Consider the following 14,351-nt stretch of genomic DNA (forward strand, 5'->3'; position numbering starts at 1 on the left):
CCATTGATCTACTGGCCTGTCTCTGTACCAATACCATGCAATCTTTATCACTTTTGCTTTGTAGTACAGCTTGAGGTCAGGGATGGTAATTTCCCCAGAAGATCTTTTATTGTTGAGAATTGTTTTTGGCTATCCTGGATTTTTTGTTTTTCTATATAAAGGTGAGAATTGCTCTCTCCATGTCTGTGAAGAATTGTGTTGGAATTTTGATGGGGATTGCATTGAATCTGTAGACTGCCTTTCGTAAGATGCCCACGTTCATAGTGGCCTTATTTGTAAGCCAATAGCTGGAAACAACCCAGATGTCCCTCAACTGAAGAATGGATACAGAAAATATGGTTCATTTACACAATGGATTAGTATTCAACTATTAAAAAACAAGGACATCTTGAGTTTTGCAGGCAAATGGATGGAAGTAGAAAATATCATCATAAGTGAGTTAATCCAGACCCAAAAGGACATGCATGGTTTATTAGCCAAAATGTACAGAGTACCTAGGATACAACCTACAGACCTTAAGTTAGCAAGCAGAAGGGCCCAAGTGAGGAGGCTTCAATCCCACTTAGAAGGGGAAAGAAAATAGTCACAGGAGGCAGAGGGAGGGAGAGCCCTGAGTGGGAGAGGGGAGAGGGAGGGGAAGAGGAACAGTGTCAGTTATGGGGTGGGGACAGGAAAGAAACCCAAGCACAGGAGTGTGAATGGAAATATGCAGCCTTAGGAGGGGGGCCCTCTAGAAAGTACAAGAGACATGGATAAGAGACCCTCTGGACTCAATGGGGGTAACCTGAGCCTAAACGTCCAATGATGGGGAGAGGGTTATCAAACCACAGTTAAAATTTCTGACCCAGAAGTGTTCCTGTCTAACAGAACTGCAGGGACAAAAATGAAGAAGAGACTGAAGGAGAGGGGGTCCAGTGACTGGCCCAACTTGGAATCTGTCTCAAGGGGCATGGGGGGACACCAAGGCCTGACACTATTACTGATGCTATGATGTGCTTACAGACAGGAGCATAGCATGGCTGTCCTCTGAGAGGCCCTACCAGCAGCTGACTAAGACATTGAACTTTAGTCAGGGATCCCTATGGTTGAATTAGGGGAAGGACTGAGGGGCTGAAGGGAAGGGAAACCCCATAGGCAGATCAACTAACCCCAGGGAGCTCCCAGAGACCGAGTCATCAATCACGCAGCATCCACAGGCCAGTCCAAAGCCCCTGGCACATATACAGCAGAGGACCACCTAGTCTGCCCTCCGTGGGAGAAGATGAGCTTAACCCTCAAGAGACTTGAGGCCCCAGGGAAGGGGAAAGTTTGGTGGGGGAAGACCATCTTCTTGGAGGCAAGGAGGAGAAGGAATGGGATGAGGAACTGTGGGGGGGGGGGTGGTAGGGATATGGGGGGGGCGAGGCTAGAATGTAAATTAAAAAAAAAAAAAGCTGGTCCCAGTGGCACAGCACTCCTATCGTGAGATGAAAGGCAGACAGGACAACCACTGGAAGCTCTAGGAACAACAGCTTGAAATCCAATGTTATAACAGAACCAGCAAGGCACAAACAAGAAGACAGAGAGGAAGGAGAGAACTGACTCCTCCTGAAACTGTCCTTTCAACTCCACATACGGACAGTAAACTACAAATATACACGCATGCACGAGTACACGTGTATACACACACACACACACACACACACACACACACACACACACACACGCCCCTTAAATTTTAAAAGAATGAGAACTACAGGTATACAAATCCCATGATCAGTGTAAGGGTGAGACTTCAGAGTATGTTTGGGTGGTCCTGACTGTCAGGAGAGACAACTTAGAGGGAGACATGAAAAAGACACTGGGTAGCTGTGTTTAGAGTGGAAGAATAGAGCTGAGAAACACAATTTGTAGAGATGAGATACTCTGTGGTGCTCCAATGGGAACACTCCAGTAGGACTAAGTTATTAAACATTTCTTTGTGGGGTAGCCCACCTCATGAACCCCAAGAAAAACAAATGCTTAGATAAAAGATTGAGCCAAGAACAATATGACAATGACATGTGGAAAGAAAAAGCATTTGTGCTTGAGGCGAATAATTACTAGAGCCGTTTTAAAAGTTGCAATGAGGAATGTCCACATGCTAAAAACAAAGTATACAGCTATGAACTAAGTTACAGTGTCCTTCAGAATGTAAACAACCTTTACCATCTCAAATATGCACGGTGAACTGCCAAGCTGACATTTACAAAATTCACTGAACAACAATATATTTAACTTCAATTACATACAAATTACATAAAGAATATGCTGCTTTACCTCACAGAATGCCCAGAAAGTTCTTCCAACGTGCTCTCAGCATCCAGAGTCTGCTCATAGCCTCTAACAGCAAGTTTGCTGCTAGTTCCAAGCTTTCTTCCTTGAGGGGAACCACGTTCTGAGTCTGACTGTACTTTTTCCTCATCATTAAGTATGTTCTGAGCATTTTCAGTGAATGAATCCAACCCTGGAAAAGAATTTTTTGTAAGCAAATTTCCAACATTAGACTTACTGAAATAGCTGATAAAATTTTTTCAGTAAAATAAATTATAGATCAGAGACTTTAAAATTAATTTATATTTAAAACTTATTTTTCATATCTGAAATAAAGCAGTTCATTCTTCTGCCTGTGTTTAGGAAAACAGACATTATGGCACATGTCTGTAATCCTAGAGTCCACTATTCCACCGTGGGAAGTACACAGACAGTCAAACTTAGAGAAGCTGCGGCTGTCAGTGGCTGTGGAGGGAAGAGTGGAAATGGTAGTGGTGATGGTCGCAATGATACAAATGTGGACTTAATGTCACTGAACTTGAAATTGGATGGAACCTCATGTCTCCCATGCTGGCCTCACCTCACTGTGCAGCCGAGGAAGACCCTGAACGTCTGGTCCTCCTGTCTCTACCTCCCAAGTACTAGCATTACAGCAATGCACCATCATGCCACATATTTTGTAGCATGGGGATCAGACACAGGCCTTTGTAGACTCCAGCCGAGGACATACATCTGCCGACTAAGCTGCTTCTCTAGCCTGATGAAAGCTGAGCTGTTGAGAAGGGCTTATGAAAGAGCCTATGCAGTATTCTTATTGTTTTGATTTCTCTGACAAGGCCTTCACTGTACAGACCTGGCTACCCTGAACTCACTGAATAGGCCAGTCTGGCCTCAAACTCACAGAGACCAGACTGCCTCTGCTTCCCCAGTGTTAAGAGTAAAGGACTGCTTCACCACATCTAGCTATATGTGTATTATTTTACCAAAATAAACCTGTAAAATGTTAGCACTACCATCTTTACATTAGAAATTATAGGCAATTAATTTTTTAAAATATGCTTTCCTATACTGACCAGTTAGTTTCTTCCCATATTCCTATCCCACCTCATATTTTTCAATTTAATAAGCACAGTTTATCATTTCAATTAGGAAAAAGTATATATAAAAGAAAACTCACTCCCAAGCTTGAAACCATTATGTGAGCATAAGAAGCTTTTGCATGACCTCTGTATCTCCCTACCTATAGGTCTATAGAATAAACATGGGACTGGAGCAGTTGCTTAGTGGGTAAAGTTCTTGCTGCCCAACTAAAAAAAGTGGGGTCCCCTAGCCCACCTGAGACCAAGCATGGTAGCACGTATCTGCAAACCCAGCACTTAAACCGGGAGATGGAGGAAGGGGACCTCAGAAGCTCATGGCCAGCTAGCTTCTTGCACGCACAGTCTGACTCAAGGTGGAGGAAGAGCTAAACCCCTGACTCCACAGACATACGGACTCTCACATAGTGATTGTTTCTAACAGAACAGAACTATAGACATTGGCAAGTATATCAATCACTCAAAAAGATTTACTGAGGGCCAAGGTGCAACGACTATGCTAACTACTATGGTACACACATCACTTCCAGTAATCTCTCATGTCCTTCAGATCACCATGTGAACTGCAGTCTGCTTTACAGATAAGGACATTTATTTGAGGACTATGTTTGATGATGCTTAGAAACGGACATGATATACTACCAAGTTGGTTTTTTTAAGCAGTTGCAAAGCATTATCATTTGTATTTCTTTTTAAAATAAAGGTCTGGCTTCCTGCATATATTTGAAAACATATCATCAAAAACAATAACAGCAGTTGCCTCTGAACAAATGGATTACGGATAACTTACACTTCCTTTTACATTTCTTATTTATCTGTGTGTGGGAGAGCCAGCTGCACACTTAGAAGACTGCCACAGCTCATACAGAGGCCAATGACGACTATGTGTCCTCTCTATTCATGTTTATAAGGGTTCCAGGGATCAAACTCATGCTGTCAGAATTGTATAGCCATTGCTATACAATTTTTTTACCCACTAAGCCATTCCCATAGTTTATATGATTTATATTTCTTGAATGAGTGCCCATAAATACTTAAATATTTAATTATGTATTTTGTCTGTATTGAAAGATTTATACTAAAAAGTTTGATGTTATATAGCAAAAGATATTAAAGATATTTCATAGATATGAAAGCTAATTACATTATCATAAATAAATTCATCTCCTCACTAAAGAACAAACTCTAACTTTAGTTCACTCCATATAACCATGAAGGAGGGAAAGGTCATCAGGCGGGATTCTGCTTACAGTCCATCTTTTCCTTTTTCCCCTTCTTTCCTTTCGAAGCAGATGAGCGAGTGGACACGGCAGAGTGAGCTCCTGAGGAATGCTGTGAGGTAACATCCAGAGAGGAAAGGTCATAGGCAAACTTTCTGCTAGAATGGTCCTCCTGAATGCCTAAGTTGCTACCATCAATTCTGTCAAGGAGAAAGTAATATGAGTTAATAAAAAAACAAAACAAAACGAAAAACCCAAAAGTGAAAAAAAAAAATCATGAATTCTGTTTCAAAAGAGCTCTGAGTACCTAGATCAGATGCCAAAGCAAAGCCTACTCTTGAATAAAAAACAAACAAAAACCAAAAGTAAAACAAACTCACAACAAAGGGTACTCAAACAAAATGGTGGCAGACATATCCAACGGCCTGTGTATATATCAATTTTACGGTTCTCTACGGCTCAGTTTACTGCTCAGTAAAAGAACCTCAGATGAGTTGTTTATTGAAGTGAAACCAAAATATGTTTCAGGCTAGATATGGAGCTCAGCTGGCCGTGTCTGCCTGGCATGCATGGAGTCCTGGGTTTGGTCTACAGGACAACATAAACTGAGGCGGTGAGAACAGGAGAATTAGAAGCTCAAGACTAACCTTTGCTACATGAACCCTATCTTTAAAAAAATGGAAAAAACAAATGTTTCAGACATGTATGAGAAAAAATACAATGCTGGTGGTGGGAGACTGTGGGCTGACAGTGGGAGACTGTAGCCTTGATCTCTACTCATAATTAAACTTATACTTTTATACAGCATAATTATTTTTCCTCTGATAATCTTATACAGACCAATAATTTTAATATATTCTACTTTCACTTAATAGTAAAACGCATTAAATCATATTGGTTGATGATATTAATTAAATCCTTAAAAACCTTAATTTAAAAGTCTAATCTTTTCTTTAGACTCAAATTTTAAACTACAATTCTCTTACTATACTTTTATGAATATTCATACTATTCTGGCTAATAGAAAATTAGCAGAACTAATTTCTGTAAGATCTAATAGTTTAATAGGGGTGTAAAAAAGATACTGACTATGGAGAATGATAAATTTACATGGTAATAAAATTTAGGGAAGAAACTCTAGAAAAGTCAAATTTATTTTGTGATTTTGTATAATTTAACTTCTTCAATTTCTTATCTAAAAATGCATTCTAGAATAATCCTTCTCAAACTGGGCTATTACAAACAGAAGTGAGGTATACATGTGAAGTTCATCCTTTCAGTTCTTGCATATTAAGGCCCAATAATCACCAGTAGTTAAAATCCATTTTTTCAAAGCTTAGATGTTTAGTGTATACCAAACCTTCTGATATTTTCTTGATTAAAAAAAGTATTATTAGGACCATAAAGTTAAATGACAACCTGATTTTCCTCAATCTACCACAGAAAACAGTTTTGTATTAGTATTAATAGGTTGAAGACCATTTCCCAATGCTATCCTCTGTGCGGACTCAGACTGACTTATAACCTGTAGTCTCTTTCTTTTTTCTTTCTTTCTTTTTTAACTTTTTTAAAGATTTATTTATTTAATGTTGAATACACTGTAGCTGTCTTCAGACACACCAGAAGAAGGCATCGGATCCCATTACAGATGGTTGTGAGCCACCATGTGGTTGCTGGGATTTGAACTCAGGACCTCTGGAAGAGCAGTCAGTGCTCTTAACCACTGAGCCATCTCGTCAGTTCCTGTATTCTCTTTCTTATGTACCAGGTCCTGTTTTCAGTATTCTATGATCCACTCACCAGGTGTGCAGCACATGAAGGTAATCCCAGAACACTTGAGAATTGGAGGCAGGAGGATCAAGAATCTTTTTTTTTTTCCCGGAGCTGGGGACCGAACCCAGGGCCTTGCCGCTCTACCACTGAGCTAAATCCCCAACCCCCGAGGATCAAGAATTTAAGGTCATCCTTGGCTACATGAGACCATATCTCAAATTTAAAAGAAAAAAAAAAGAGAAAAATGTATATTTCACTGAACATTTGTAACAACTCTGTGAAGCGAGCAGGTACAACTATTTTCACCAAACGAGCACTTCGCTCTCAAGTCGACTCAGAGAGCCTGGACCTGCGTGGAGCCCATGATCCACCCGTTACACAGCCTTTCCACAGATCAACAACTAAGAGGTGGCTTATACTCTGACCAGAGCTCTCGCTTGTCTGCCTATTGGCTACCACATTCTTACTGAGATTCAAGAGCTGACTTCTTTTCTGTCAGTGTCCCACTTCCTGGAGAGGAGACAAAGTCATCTTCATATGAAACGCTGCTGAGTGGAGTTGTGGTGGCATTCAAAGGCCGTGATGCCGATGTCCCCCTGTCTTCAAACCCTGCAAAAATTAATAATTAATTGAGGTATATTATAATAATTGAGGCATGATTAAAAACAAAATAAAATTTAGACTATAAGCAAAGCATTCTATAAATTCATGTTATTAACATAAACAAGAGATACTTTCATTTGCTTTTTTTTTTTTTTTCAAGACAGGGTTTCTCTGTGTAGCCCTGGCTGTCATGGAACTTGCTTTGTAGACCAGGCTGGCCTTAAACTCTGAGATCCACCTGCCTCTGCCTCCCAAGTGCTGAGATTAAAGGCTTGCACTTCTGTGTCTTTCTTTCTTCACTTCTTTTTAGGAAAAATTTGAAAATAAATAATTAATGTATCCATTACTAGCTTCAACAACAACCAATACAAAAACAAGCTAGTTCCAATTAAACAACCTATTCCTCTCTTCTACTGTGATCCTATAGAGTATTTTGAAGCAAATCCCAAATGCATATTTTATCTCCAAATATTTCAATATAGGTATAATGAAGATATAATACAAGAACAAGAATTTAAGAACAAAACCAACTTTCTTATTAAAAAAATAAGAACGTCAGGATGGAGTGATGGCTCAGCAGTTGAGAGCAGTGGCACTCGTCCAGAGGAAGTGCCCTCACAGGGCACTCCACAGTCATCTACAACTCCAGGACAAGAGGCTTCAACACCCTCTTCTGGCCTCTGCTAGCATCAGGCACACACAAGACAAAAGTGCAGGCAAACCACTCATATACATGAAATAATATTAAAATAATAAAAATAATGATTTAAGCACTTTGCTTTCAACAAAAGAAACTGAAAGAGCATTAAAAATGAAAAGAAACCTAAAACGACATTGTCTTTTCCTGCTCTCTGTTGCTGTGAGAAATACCATAGTCAAAAACAGCTTGGAGGGGCTCAGCGGTTAAGAGCACTGACTGCTCTTCCAGAGGTCCTGAGTTCAAATCCCAGCAACCACATGGTGGCTCACAACCATCTGTAATGGGATCTGATGCCCTCTCCTGGTGTCTGAAGACAGCTATAGTGCACTCATATATAATAAATAAATCTAAAAAAAAAAAACCACAGCTGGGAGAGGAAAGGATTTACTTTACCTTATATCTCCAGGTCCCAATCCATAACTGAGAAAAACAAGGGAAGAGCTCAAGCAGAGCAGAGACAAGAACCCAGAGGAAAGCCTCTAACTGCTGGCTCTATTGCTCACAGGCTCAAGTTCTGCTAGTTTTAATTTTTTTTTAATACGGCCTAGGCCTACCCACATCAGGGTGGTACCACTTACAGTAGGCTGGGCCTTTCATTTTAACCAGTAAGACAAGGCACTGCCTCACAGACCAGTGTGGTCTAGGTGAACCTCAAAAGAGGTCCCCTCTTCCTGAGGGACTCTAGTTTATGTCAAGTTGACAAGGACTAACTAAGGCAACTGTAGGATGATGTCATTATACAGGATAGAACGAGGTCTGTCACTGGACGAGAAGGAAGGATGGGCGGGAGAAAAGTTTTAGAGAGAAGGAAACTGGAAAGAGAGGAGTGAGAGGAGATAAGAGGGGAGAGCAGCCAAGAGAACATGGAGGTGGATGTTAAGATTGCTCTCTGCACATTTACAGGTTGTTATGAACATTCTTAAGGGATGGATGTGTACAGGGCTTTTATGTCTAGGTGGGCAATTGTATCATCAATTGGATCAGAGGTTATTGTGTTGTGTGTTCTTTCATGTGGTGAGTTATGGTGGCTGGAGATATTGGGCTGCCATGGAATGGGGGTGTGTATGTCCAGCGTGGTGGCAACCTGCCTTGGGAACCAGGTAAAGAGACTGCTGCCAGGCTCAGAGAGTAGCCATTGGCAGTGTGATACGGGATGGAGCACAGTGGGTGAGATGCTTTGCTGACTGAGATGTCTAACAGATAACTTGGGGCACTGCGGTGCCGAATCTAGTGCAGGGTAAAAGAAAACATTTTTTAAATTTTACAGCAATAGGCAAATGCCAATATAGATAAAGTAACTAAACAAAAGAGAACATTAACATATACAATTATCACAAGATGTTTAAGAGCCTAAAGAGCCTAAATTAAATTTAAGAAAATGCAATGTAACACCCAGTTAACATAAGAACAGATGAAACCACTCATTTGTCAAATAATCTGCTCCATTTATAAAATGAAAATCCATAACCTAGGAATTCTAAAGTTACGTTATCATACATTGGGGAATTCACCTATAATAGGGAGAAAACAGAAGGGATATATCTGAAGGAATTAACTCCGTCCTAGAAAGAAAAGCTGTGTTAAAGACTGAAGTACTATGGGACACCCTGAACTTAAAAAAAGAAAAGCCAACAATAAAAAGAAAATTATGAAATAGTTGTCTTAATATGATATAAAGTCTTTATTTCCTCACCTTTTCCATATAACTGATATGACTTGGTAAAAATATTAATGACGCTGTGTGGGCTTCCCTTTGCCAGTTCTTCCCATGGTCCTTTGCTTTGTGTGCCACCTATGTGCCCAAAAAGTGGTAAGAATTTCTCAGCTTCTTTCTGAAACTCTTTGATGGGTTCGTAAGGATTTCTCTCTCCGGCACAAAATTCTTTTTCCTTTAAGATTTCTGCTACCTTCAAAAGGGGCCGTGCATCCCGGCGTCCCTCTTCCTCAGAGAGACTCCCTTCACTGAGAAGAGGCCCTTCACTGACTGAGTCTATGCTGGAACAAAGAGATCTTTTGGCTCTTTCTTTAGAACAGGCTTGTATGTCAGAGCTAGAAGAATCGGCCTGCTTCCTGCACAACTGTGCCAGCAGCCCTCCTGGATTAGGACTAGGTGATTTCACTCTCAAGCTTGATACGGCACTCAGGGGTCTGATCATCTCAGGAAGTTTTTTATATTCACTAAGGCTGCCTACACCAGGAAGCTCATCGTCAAAGGTTGCATGAGCTATGCAGGTTCCCAGCATCTTCTGAATCCGGGCAGAGAAAGCATCTTCAACGCCCTCTTTCACAGGTGAGCTGATAGCTTTAGTCCAAGGTCCATTGTCTTGAGCTGCTAGCTTCCCATCACACTCAGTGTTCCACACAGACCCATAGTTAATGCTGGCCCCCGCTAGTTTCTTAGCCTCACTCTCAATCCTGCTGGACAGAGAAGCAGCTGTCGCCTTCAGGGCTTCAATGCGATCCAGTTTACTCTTATACTGGCTGGTACTAGGTTTTAGCAAGGCATCTGGATGAGGAGCTTGTGAGGTCAGATATGGTTGAGGTGTGAAAGTTAATGGTCCTGAAGCCTTATTATGACTCTTCTTGGCTGGTAAAACAGATTCATAGTCCTTGTGCAAAATTCCTACATGCTCGAGATGCAAGAGATGGGAGAGTAAATTTTCAGTTGTTCCAACAAGGGGCTGTGCTTGAGAACTATGCACTCTGGGGCTCAACCTGTCAGGCTGCATCCATGTAGGTTCCATCAAGTCTCTTCTGATAACAGAAATTACAATATGTTAGTTATGTTAGTTAATATTGTAATCTATACTATTACTTTTCTTCTTTTGCAGTGTTAGTAATTGATTCAGAGTTTTGCACATACCAGACAAGTATTCTATCATGGACCTATATCCCTAGTGCAAACCATCACTTAAAAGGGGGCAAAGAGGTTCTCTGATTATAAGAATAAAATACATACATTTCCAGAAAAAAAGCAAAAGGGCTGAGAAATTACTCAGAGAAAAATAAAAAAGCCAATGTTATCTTTGGTAGTTTGTTTACAATTATATCCTTGCTAACATTTATCTATGTATAGTTGTGGTTTTGTGGTGGTATTTTCGCAAAAATGGTATTGTACTATTTTGCAAACTTTCTTCAAATTAGAGGCCTTATTTTTTTCAAATGGCCATTTAAAACTCTACAGACAAGCTTCCTTAGAACAATACTTCTATCCAACCCTTTAAAAATAGTATTACTTAAAAGAGAAACACTTAAGATTGTGTAGTGGTTTGAATGAAAATAGCCCCTATAGGCTCCTGGGGAGTGGCGCTATTAGGAGGTGTGGCCTTGTCAGAGGAAGTGTGTCACTTCCACTAAGCTTAAAGTCTCAGATGTCAAAGGTAGGCCCAGTGTCACTCTCTCTTCCTACTGCCTGCTAATCTAGATGTAAAACTTTCACCAACTCCAGCAACCTGTCTGTGTGTGTGTGCCACCATGCTTCCCACCATGACAATAATGGACTGCATTTCTCAAACTGTAAGCCAGCTCCAGTGAAATGTTCTCCTTTATAAGGGCTGCCACGAGTCTCTTCACAGCAACAGGAAGTCTAAGAGAGATTGCTAAATTCTGGAGCCCACCAAATGGCTCAGCAGGTAATGGCATCTGATGTTCCAGCCTGGAGAATTCAAATGACGACGGAAGGAACTGAATGTACAAGTAATCTTCTGACCACAGCATGTGTGCACTACTGTATGTGCTACACACACACACACACACACACACGCACGCACGCACGCACAATACATAGTACTTTATTAAAGTTTAAGGTTTTCTTCCTGTTGTCTGGTTTTTGGTTTATTTGGGTTTTTTGTTTGTTTTGGTTGGTTAATTTTGAACTCGCTCTACAAACCAGGCTGGCCTTGAACTCAGAGATCCACCTGCCCCTAACTCCTGAGGGCTGGGATTAAAGGAGTGTGTGCCTCCACCTCCTGGATAAAATGTAGAGTTTTAAAGTATGAAAAAAAAATCTAAAATTTTCAAAGGGAAGAAAGGGGAGAGAAGAAGAAGTGGAGGAACAGATGCAAAGTAATAAACTTGTGCTTGGTTTGTTTCATAACATTATCTAGAATCAAAAACTCTGGGAAAGGCAAAATGACACCAGCACAGTGGGTCTGACAGTGACTGCATGGACAGTACCACCTAAACAAAAGTATTCGTGATAAAAATGAACATAATAATAATTTTTATATTATAAATAAAATATGATTTATATTTAAAATATAATTAGGATATTAAACAAATCATACATTTCTCTTGTTATCAGTAAGTACACGCACTGGTTAAAAGTACTGGCTTTTAAAGTCACTCATCTATGTTCAAACCCACTTCTACAAGTGATGTTTTGACTTTGAGAAAGTTTAATTAAAGTCTAGACTTCAATACTCTCCTCTGTAAAACCACAGTAACAACAGTGCTTAGGTCTGTTGATGTGCCTCTGTGGTGAACCACTTGCACGAGGCACTGGCTTCACGCTAGTACAGCAAAGCAAATAGAACCAAACGGACACCCAAACAATGTTTTTTACTGAAAGGGTTCAATCAGCTCCAGACCTAGAAACGAAGAAACAATAAATGCCATCAGTACCACTGGGGGCTGGAGAGACGGCTCTGAGGTAAGAGCACCTGCTCCTCTCCAGCTTCCCTACCAGGCAGCTTACAGGAGCCTGGTATCTCTGCAGACACCCGCTCTGGCTGGTCACATGTCCACACACACACATGTGTAACTGAAATTAAAATTTAAAAAAGAAAAAAAAGCACTTCTTGCTCTTGCAGAGGACCCAGGTTTGATTCTCATCCCCACAAAGTGACAAACATTAGTTACTCCAGTTCCAAGAGTCCTTTACTTTCTTCTGACCTCCATGGGCACAAAGCATATCCATGGTGTATGTACACACATGTAGGCTAAACACTCAAACATAAAATAAATAAATAAACAGATGTATAAAACAGCTTAAATGTTATCAAGGCTATTGTCCTTTGGGGTAAAAAGGACTGTGTGCATTAACTTCAAATTGGAACCAGATCTGACTAGTATCTGTACATTCTCGGAGGCTCACATCTTTTTTCTTCTCCCGATGGTTATTATTAATAAGCACGATTCAGAACGTGTACAGCTTTCACTGTGACTTACCCATCCAAAACTTTATGCTAGGCTTAGAGGGAGCAAGAGTGCATAAGGAAGTGACACTGGCCCTGGATTAAAGGACAAGAGAAACTAGTATGCAGCATGGTGAATACATCCATACACCATGTTCCACTACTAGATGAAGATATTCACCAGATGTGACTTGTCTTCTCATTAAAGGGAAGGACCTTGGCCATCTTCATTCTCCCTTTTTATATTTTTACCTTGCAAGAGGTTGTGGAGGTTCTGACAGGGACAGGTCACTACTGGAAGACGCACTTGGGGGACGTTCCTGTACTTTGTTTTCTTTATCAGATTCTCCAGATGGTTGATACCCAGGTCTGGTCTGAAAGAAAAGAGCATCAGATTTATCTGATTCTGATCACAAACATGGCTTCAGGTAGCACATAAGAAACTTACCAAGTCACTTTAACTTAAACAAGTCATAAAAGAGAGGCTTTTTCTCCCTCAAAAAAAAAATCAATTTATATTTAATTTGCCTTTAAAACAACCATTACATGAGTGTTTACTTCTATTATATCAGGTTGTGGGTTTGATCCTGGCACAACAGAAAACCAAATAAAACCAACCACTACGGGGTTGGGGATTTAGCTCAGTGGTAGAGCGCTTGCCTAGGAAGCGCAAGGCCCTGGGTTCGGTCCCCAGCTCCAAAAAAAAGAACCAAAAAAAAAAAAAAAAAAAAAAAAAAAAAAAAAAAACCAACCACTACAATTAACAGCAAAACCTCACATGGTCCTCTAGGCATCTTGACTGAGTTAAGAGGTGGGAAGACCTGTCCACTGTGGGTGGCACCATTCCCTGAGTAGAATCCTGGACTACTTAAATGAAGAAAGGCAGCTTAGCTGCAGCATGGGTCCATTCCTGTTTGCTTTCTGATTACAAATGTGATGTGACCAGCTGCTTCAAGCTCCTGCCACCCTGATATCCCCTACATGATAAATTATTCCCTTAACAAGCCAGAAAAAATACATTCTCCTTTACATTGCTTTTGTCAGTGTGTTTTATCATAGCAACAGACAAAAAATAAACAGACATTAATATTAGCAATAGTATCCTTTATAAACTCAGGTCTTTTCATCTCATAAGTAAAAAAGAATATAAATAACCCTTTGAGGCTGTATTTACTGATGTTTAAACCTTAAGTAAAGTTCTTAAAACAGTATGTAATACCTAAGACACACTCAATTATCAGTCTTAAAAACATTAGCACAAGAATATGCCCTCACTTCAATACTAAACCCCAAACTACTTCATTGACATAACTTGGTGGAGCACTATGTACTACAATGAAAACAAAGCAAAAATATAGCAGAAAAGAGATCGATGGTGACCAATACTGTAAGCTCTTCAGCTTTAACTTTCTGCACTTCCTTGTTTCTCTTTGCCTGCAGTAAATCTCATGGAAGGTCTTGATCGCTGTTTGTAAGTGTCTGAGCATGTCTAAGTCCTACGTAGGATAGATAATCTTTCAACAGTTCTGTA

General features: G+C 40.3%; 1 protein-coding gene across 9 annotated transcripts in view; it reads right to left on the reverse strand.

The window, feature by feature from the left end:
• Cep350 (centrosomal protein 350) overlaps positions 1-14,351 on the reverse strand; it is a 140,297-nt gene that overhangs the window by 66,859 nt on the left and 59,087 nt on the right. For all 9 annotated transcript variants that reach the window (XR_015635085.1, XR_015635084.1, XR_015635083.1 and 6 more), the window contains 5 exon segments: positions 13,073-13,194; positions 9,379-10,439; positions 6,850-6,991; positions 4,640-4,809; positions 2,299-2,485 (listed from right to left, as the gene is read on the reverse strand). Coding sequence is in view for 5 of the 9 variants with exons in the window: in XM_087579988.1 (XP_087436114.1) it covers positions 2,299-2,485; positions 4,640-4,809; positions 6,850-6,991; positions 9,379-10,439; positions 13,073-13,194 (1,682 nt within the window). In the remaining 4 variants the exon portion in view is untranslated.

The sequence above is a fragment of the Rattus norvegicus genome, chromosome 13 (genome assembly GCF_021556685.1).
Source record: "Rattus norvegicus strain SHRSP/BbbUtx chromosome 13, alternate assembly SHRSP_T2T, whole genome shotgun sequence".
Lineage (NCBI taxonomy): Eukaryota > Metazoa > Chordata > Mammalia > Rodentia > Muridae > Rattus > Rattus norvegicus.